An 8,904-nucleotide genomic window follows, 5' to 3' on the forward strand; every position below is an offset into this window, starting at 1 on the left:
TTCATAACTCCACTATTTTTAATATTAGCTTCATTTAGTCAAAACAGATTTTCTTCTTGAGTATACACATTTCTGATTTAGAATGTTCCTTTTCTATAAAAGAATTTAATAAAATTTGTTCCTACAACAGTATTAACAACTATTGTTATACAATTTTACATATCATTTTTCCACTCTTGTGTACCCACAAACAATTTTTATATAACATCTGCTCAAGTATCCATGAATATTTTGTTTTAGTGCTTTAAAACAAAATAGTAACATAAGAATATTCCTTATTACTGGATCTCTGAAATTTGTTTCTTTACTATGCAATAGAACTTAATGTTCATTTACATCATTAGAACTCAAGTTGTTTTGAAAGCATAGGCAATGAGGTTGATGAGTAGGGGACATATGTATTAATTCTTGCAGACACAAACATACTGTATGTAGTATGCCACTCCCTTTTAATAATCAGGCAATTTTAAGTTTTACTTCAGGAAGAAACAGAAAGACAAGTACTGTGTGATCTCACATTTATTTGAAATCTTCAAAAGCAAAACTCATAGAAACAGAATTGAATGGTGGTTGGCAGTGGCTGGGAGTTAGGGGAATGGGGAATATCAATCAATGTGTACAAACTTCTACTTAGAAAATGAGTAAGTTCTGGAGATCCAATGTATGGCACGGTGACTACAACTAAGAATACTGAATCAGTGAATATATCCTTGGTGAGAAATTAAAAAAAAATACTGTTTCATATAGTTAGAAGTGCTAAGACAGGGAATCTTCAATGTTTTCACCACCACAAAAAATAATTACTATCATGTGAGATGATAGATGTGTTGACTAACATTACTGTGACATTTATTTCACAATATAATACATGGATCAAATCATCACTTGTACATTTTAAGCTTACAGCCTGTTATATGTCAAGTATATATCAACAAACCTTGAAAAAATACTAGTCAATAAATTTTCAATAATAAATCATAAGGTTACTGTTCTCTGAAAAATAAATTAAATTATAAATACATAACAGTGAAATATCTTTTAAATCCCAAGTATATGATAAGTAAGCACTATTTTCTAAATAACATATAGGTTAAAGAGTCACTGGATAAATAAGAAACTATTGCAAACTAAATGATGAAAAATATCATTAGTGGCTTTCAGGTAAAGCAGTGTTTAACTGAAATGTATAAAATATATATGAGAAATAAAGCAATACTCAAATCAATAATCCAAACATTCACTGTTAAAAAGTAGAAAAGAAGATAAAAGGTGACCACTAGCAAAATCTAAATTTTTTTAAGAAATACTTTTTTCAGTTACAGTTTACTTTCAATATTATTTTGTATTGGTTTCAGGTGTTCACTATACTGGTTAGACAATCACATACTTTGCAAAGTGTTTCCCCTCATATCTTCACTACCCACCTGGCATCATACATAGTAATTGTAATATTATTGATTATATTCCCTCTGATGTACTTGAAGAGTACAAATTAGTAGTTACAAAATAGTCATGGGGATGTAAAGCACAGTGAAATCAACATTTTCCAATCCAAGTGTAATAGAAAGCATTCATTCATTTCCTAGACCTGAGTTTATGGATCCAGTGTTGCAATTCAGAGGAGGGAAGTAAAATCTTACATTTTAGAGGCCACAGACTTGATCCACAAACTCAGGTCTAGGAAAGAATGTTCATTCTAGCCCTCTCTTCACCCATTCCCACATTGATCATTATACAAATACATTCACAAGAAACAAAAACCACTGTGATGACACTAAGTTTTGATTTTGCTAAGCGACTCAGGAGAGCAGTACAGAAAGGTGTATTTCTTAAAGACAGATGGCAATAAGAACTGAATAAATACAAGGCACTGGACTGAAAGCAACTTTCCACTTTCTACTACTATAAACAACAAGAGCACACCAGTGTTTCAGGTCATGAAAGGAAGGAAGTTCCACTTAGAGCACTGCCCCTCAAATTTGACATGTCTCGAACTCACCTAGGATGTGGTTAAAGCACATATTTGGGTGTGGTACAGCTGAAGTACAAAATATAATGTCACATTTTTTAAAGATGTCAAGAAAATGTTGTTGCTGCTAGTCCAAAGACCACACATTGAGGGGCAAGGGAGGAGACTAACAAATGCAGCTTTCTTTACCCCAGACCTGAAGCTGGTACATGAGCTACTTGAAATATACCCATAAAGAATGCCAAACTCACCATCAAGATGCAAAAACATTTGAGCCAAAGGTTAAAAGTTATGGTTTATTGGAAAGTGGAAGCATTGCCATCTTAGTGACCATATTTTGTCTGAGGACATTCTTCAATGCTCGCTTTACATCTTTGTTCCGCAAACTGTAGATCAATGGATTAAGCACCGGATTTACAAAGGTGTAGAAGACAGCTATTATCTTGGATTCCTCAACAGTCTTGTCTGTTGGTGGTCTCACATACATACAGAAGAGTGTCCCATAAAATAGGGTGACAGCCATCATGTGGGAAGCACAGGTGGAGAATGCTTTGTGCCTTCCCTCTGCTGATTTGATCCTGAGGATGGCAGCAATGATGAAGGCATAGGACACCAGGATGATGGTGAGGGAGCTGGAGAGATTGAAGCCAGCTGATATGAGCATGGCGTGCTCTTTGATGTAAGTGTCAGAGCAGGAAAGCTTGATGAGTGGTGGGTCAGCACAGTAGAAGTGGTTGATGATGTTGGATCTACAGAAGGTCAAGTGGAAGGTCAGGATGGCCTGTAACAGGCCATCTGAGAAGCCATACACATAAGGAAATGTGGCCAAGCAGATGCACACCCGCCTGGACATTTTCACACTGTAGCGCAGAGGGTTGCATATGGCCACATAGCGGTCATAGGCCATGGCCGCCAGCATGTAGAACTCAGTGAGGAGGAGTGCAATGAAAATGTAACACTGTGTAAAGCAGCCAGCAAAGGTGATGGTCTTCTTCTCTGAGAGGAAATTAGTCAGCATCTGTGGGGTGGCATTGGAGGTGTAGCACAAGTCAACAAAGGCTAGGTTAGTGAGGAAGAAGTACATGGGTGTGTGAAGGCGAGAGTCCAGTCTGATCAACACTATCATGCCCAGGTTGCCCAAGAGAGTGACCAGGTACACCACCAGAAATAGCACGAAAAGGATAGACTGCAGTTCAGGGCGATCTGTGAGCCCCAGGAGAATGAATTCTGTTATTTCACTGTTATTTGTGATGGGCATTTTCTGAGAGTCTGTGCCTGAGCTTGAAACAAATGGAAATAGGGCAGATAGGAAGGTACAAATCAGTTTACTAATTACTGAAATGTTTTTACTCCAAAATCCATGTCCTTCTTAATTAACTCAACAATAAACAAACTTTGTACTTCTGCTAAACCATTTGCATTTTTGCCTTTAAATTTTATACTGTTATATTTCTCTTATCTACATTTATATCTATAGATATACCTATATATATCTATAGTTAAATCCATATTTAAATCAATATATACAACTTATATCCACATATGCATACATATCCCTTATCTCCATTAACTAGTTTTTGCTTCTCAAACTCTTCTCGCCCTATAAAGCCCAGTTCAAAGGCCAGTTTTTCATGCAACATTTCTCATACCACTACTCTCATACTTGAGCTTGAACTCATCCTTTTGCTTTACCCTTCCAGTCTACCCTACATACTACTCATTTATTTTGGAGCACATCATGTGACCACAATACATCTACTTTGTACTCATATTAGTTCCTCAGGGTTATGGACAAAACATAGTTTATTTTTTGTTTCTAAGAACATATTTAAACACTGGTTGTAAAAAGAAAAGAAATAGTGTGAGCATGAAAGAATGAATTGCATGCAATGTTTTACTCATCTCTATATCCATCCCCATGCTCTCCATGATGTTGTGTCCTCGGGTGAATAAGTCCTTTTTAAGCAATTGCTTGAAAAAGTTGCTCATCAAGCAAATTAAAGAAAGTTTGTTTCAGAAAGTCTGCTGTGAGATACTCCAACCTTTCTGTTTAAGAATTATCCAGAAGATTCTAATACACATGTTCCCAGAATCACAATTCAAAAAGGCACCATCACAGTGGTGCCATAAACAGATGGCAAATAAGTAAACAATGAAGAATCAAATCAAAGGAATACTCACACAGTATTTTGAGGATGGTCTAGAGCAATGTTATAGTGTGCTGATAAAGAAAAGAAATAAGTTTGGCTTAGTTACTAATTAATCATAACTTATATTGAGCTAAAGCATTACAATTTATATGGCTTTTTACTTCTCTTGCATGTCATGACCAGAGCTAAATCTCCTCTTCCTTTCTCTCAAGTTGCTGTAATTGTTTTCTCTTTCTCTCATACTTAACCTGCCCCATGTTTTAAACCTGCCCCATGCCTGCCTGATTTTAAAATGTCACTAAAACTTGCTTTAGTAAAAAATTTAGAAAGACAGTAACAAATATATCTCCTTTATCCAGAATACTAAGTACTTAATAAATATTTGTAGACTATTAATAGTTATTCATAACATACATGTATTCTTAACCACAAGTTACTTATGTTTTCCAATGTAAGGGGGATTACAATATGTATTCTCCCCCCCTCTCAAGCCATCATGAACATCAAATTAAAAGTTCACAAAACAAGTCATTATGGATACTCAACATAGCTTGTGATTAGGCACTGTGGATACAAAATGAACAAAAACTTCAAAAACCTCTGCCCTCCTGGCATTGTATTCTAGTGGACAGATACAGATATTACTGCAAGTGAGTACATAGTGTTTCAAATGGCACTATTACAGAGAAAAATAAAGAAAATATACCCTAGAACAAGGGACATAAAGGAAAGAATAAACAAATGGGACCTCATCAAAATAAAAAGCTTCTGCACAGCTAAAGAAAACAGTATCAAAATTAAAAGAGAATCAACTGTATGGGAAAACATATTTGCCAATGATACCTCAGACAAGGGTTTAATCTCCAAAATATATAAAGAACTTACAGGACTGCACTGTAAGAAGACAAGGAATCCAATTAAAAAGTGGGCAAAGGACTTGAACAGACACTTCTCCAGAGAGGACATACAGATGATCCAAAGACACATGAAACGATGTTCAATATTGCTAGCTATCAGAGAGATGCAAATTAAAACCACAATGAGATACCACTTCACACCAGTCAGAATGGCCATCATAAACGAAGCAACAAACAACAAGTGCTGGAGAGGTTGTGGAGAAAAGGGGTCCTTAGTGCGCTGTTGGTGGGATTACAGACTGGTACAACCACTATGGAAAACAGTATGGAACTTCCTCAGAAAACTAAAAATGGATCTGCCTTTTGACCCAGCAATTCCACTGCTGGGACTCTATCAGAAGAATACTAAAACACCAATCCAAAAGAACCTTTGCATCCCAATGTTCAGAGCAGCACAATTTACAATAGCTAGGTGCTGGAAGCAACCAAGATGCCCATCAGTAAATGAGTGCATCAAAAAACTATGGTACATTTACACAATGGGATTCTATGCAGCAGAAAGAAAGAAGGAGCTCCTACCCTTTGCAACAGCTTGGATGGAGCTGGAAAAGCATTATGCTAAGTGAAACAAGCCAGGCAGTGAAAGACAAATACCATATGATCTCACCTTTAACAGGAACCTAAACAACAAAACAAAGAAACAAGCAAAATATAGCCAAAGACACTGAAATAGAGGACAGGCTGAGAGTGACCACAGGGGAGAGAAAGGGAATTTCAGGGGACAATGGGAAGGGTTCAGGGGAACAAAGGACACATGCACAAAAACTAGGGGGAGGGTGGTAATGAGAGGGAAGTGGGGAGGGTTGGGAGGGGGAGCTGGATTGGGAGTAAAAGGGAGAAAACTGTACTTGAACAATGATTAAAATAAAATTTAAAAAAAAAGAAAGAAAGTAAAGTTTGGGGAAAGGGGTGATCAAATTTTAGAAAGTAGCATCAGCAAAGAAACATCAGGAAAGGTGACTTTTATAGCAACAAACTGAAGGAGGGAGAAAACAAATGTTAACATGATTTAAGAAGGGTGTTTTAGGAAGGATAAAGAGCAAATGCTAAGATAACAAATGCGGTCTTTTTTGGACTGCTAGAGATGTGTGTATGCAGAGTTTATGCAGAAGAGGGCAGAAATCCCAGCTTCCTACAATACAAATCTTTCACTTCATTCATCTTTAACTATGTCTTCCACAAAAAAATGTCAGTGACCTTCACTGGAGAATAGCAGCCATCAGTAGGCACAACTCTTCAAGAATCATCTAGCAGGAAATACTCTGAAAACAGCATATTAATTTGTTGACAGCAGCAGGGTGGATTCGGAGATATTTTCATGTTCTCTTGAACCCAGGGAATCCCAGATAGAGAACAGTTGGTGGTTACATGAACATAGAGAGCTGGAGGGAAAAAAATCAAGATATCAGAATTTGAAATCTCTAAAAACATGGCAAGAAATTGGACCAAGGGGTTCATTTGCAGGAGGACTTTTTGCTGTATGTCATTCACTGACTGACTATGGGATCGGGAATAGTTTTGACTCAACCTCAGGGATAGTGAGGGATCCAGAAACATACAGTTGAAGCAGAGCAGAAGTATTGATAAGTGGAGAAAAGAAAAAAAGTTTGTGAATACTGTGCTTTTACAGAGAAAGAAAATCACAGCTGCTCTGGCTCCCTGTGTTAGGCCAAATGGAAATGTGAACATCTTCTGAACAAGGAACTTGGGGATTTCCTAGTTCATGGTCAACGAGAGCCTCAACCTGAAGGCAGATGATGCAGCAGCTCAAGGACAGTAGAAACCTATGAACTGTAAAACCTTCATCTCATGCCTGAAAATGTCCTTACATTTGTGTGCAGTGGACAGAATATTTGCCTTTCTTGGATATTTTGCACCAGTGACATGTCTGTAAAATATTGTCCAGAAAGATCAACAGAAATTTCAATAAGCCATGTTGTCCCTGAAAGTAGTTGAGATTCAAACTCTTCTGCTGAAACAGAAAGGAATTCGGGTATGTATTTTGAGGCAACAGGGTGAACCAAAGTAAAATTTGTCATAGACATTCACAGGGGAAAATGTGACTTTTCTACTTCTGCTTGTACAAGTGAGATAAGGAATATGTGCAAGATGAACAACATAACCAGTCATTTTGAAGAAACAACTCTATTGTTCATTTAAAAGCCTGGTAAATACAGTTTCCTCATTTACTAGAAATGAGGAGATACAGGAAAAACACCTGAATGAAGTAGATTTGTATTTTATTCTCAGGGACATATGTAAATTCTATGTCATTGGGAATCACAGAGGAAAAAAGTTGCCTACTTTTAATCTGTTTTCAAAATAACTTTTCTGTTCACAGGAAAACAAGAGTGAATGGGGCTGCCCCCAGCTCTTCCTCTTTCTCCTCTTCTCCTTCACCCAGCCATAGAACTGTTCTCACAAATAATTAAGAAGATAAAATGATTGAAATTCAAATTACAAAATGTTTAGAGGCAAGTTGTCAACAAATAACATCAGCTCAAGAGAGCATCTCTAAGGAAAGGAAGAGTGCACAGTAGGGTTCTGGAGTGAGGGGTGAACCTAAGTGCCCCCAGAATGTCTTGTATTAATCTGGCACATGCAACCTGAATAGATCAGCCCACATTGCAGGTCTACAATAATGCCTGACTCATCAGTCAGCAGCCCTTATGATCACATGCTCATCACAAGGGGACACTAAGCTACTCATTAAGCTGTTGCTCAGTGTTTGCAGAATTCCTTCAAGCAAAGGTTCTGAACGAGTCTGGAACCTACATCTGCTTCTGTCACCAAATTACTCTGTAAACTTGGGTAACATGTAGCTCAGTCACAATTTTTTCAAAATAAATAAATCTAATTAGGTTATGCCAGGGCTACTCTAACATGATGTCTAACAAGTCAATACTTTTGTATTTAGAAACTCAGAATTTCATGAATCCAATTCTACTTAGTGATTCTGATTCTGGCTTTACCCATTATGAATTCTGTGAGATTTGCAAGGTACTTACCCTGTCTTAGCATGGTTTTCCAAGGTATACAATGGGAAACACAATGGTCAAAAGTAATAAAATAAGATTAAATCATTTAAAGTAATTAGAAAAATTACATAAAGTAAGCAAGTAATGAGTGTGGCAGGAAACAGTTAAGACTTTTCACAGCTGACCTCTCCTCACTGCTTCTTTGCCCACAACATGTCCTCATTCACAGCTAAGACTCAAAACTATTAGCACACTAATTTGCAAAGTCAGAAAAAAAACCTGATTTTTAAAGGTGCAAAATGCATGTGATTTATGGGCCTAAGTTTGAGACTTTAATACAATTTCCTTCAAACTCAGTATTAGAAGAGTAAAAACACCAAGACTTACTTCTAATTCTGATAAGCACCTGCTTTCTCAACCTCCAATTTAGGAAGTTTCTTGCCTCTCTAAGCTATAAAATGCAACTATATTTATACCCAAACATGCAGAGACCTGCTCCTAAAACAAATCTCAGATGGACTGAAAAGTATCAGCAATGAATGTTGCATTGGGAATAGCTCCTCTAGGGCTTAATTGAAACACTCTGGGATCATATGCCTCAGACATATTTTCTATGACTTTAAATTCACCATTTGTCCTAAGACCTCTGCTCAAGACACACACAACGGTGCCCTCTTATATTTTGATGATGGCCTGATTTTACAATTTTTTAAATCTATGTCTCCTTCCAAATTCCAGAGCTCTTAGCAATGTCCTCTCATGAATACTGATGCCTTCAGTAGAGCCTGCCAGCAACAGAATGATGGAACAAACAGGGTCTTTGGCAAACACCTTGGTGAGCACTTACTATGAGACAACTTGCATGAAGGTACTTTAATAGGCTCCTCCAA

At 37.1% G+C, this 8,904-nt stretch overlaps 1 protein-coding gene across 1 annotated transcript; it reads right to left on the reverse strand.

Annotated features, from left to right (window-relative positions):
* Positions 1 to 2,258: 2,258 nt before the first annotated feature.
* Positions 2,259 to 3,227, reverse strand: LOC123831469 (olfactory receptor 5M11). The gene has a single exon (XM_045858349.1). The coding sequence runs from the start codon at positions 3,225 to 3,227 to the stop codon at positions 2,259 to 2,261; it is 969 nt and encodes a 322-aa protein (XP_045714305.1).
* Between the last annotated feature and the right edge of the window lie 5,677 nt (positions 3,228 to 8,904).

This window comes from Phyllostomus hastatus, unplaced genomic scaffold, assembly GCF_019186645.2.
Source record: "Phyllostomus hastatus isolate PE091 unplaced genomic scaffold, TTU_PhHast_1.1 phas_scaffold_177, whole genome shotgun sequence".
In the NCBI taxonomy this organism is placed as follows: Eukaryota; Metazoa; Chordata; class Mammalia; order Chiroptera; family Phyllostomidae; genus Phyllostomus; species Phyllostomus hastatus.

Bases quoted from the DNA above. Each gene is read 5' to 3' on its own strand.
- LOC123831469 (XM_045858349.1), bottom strand. From the start codon at position 3,227: ATGCCCATCACAAATAACAGTGAAATAACAGAATTCATTCTCCTGGGG.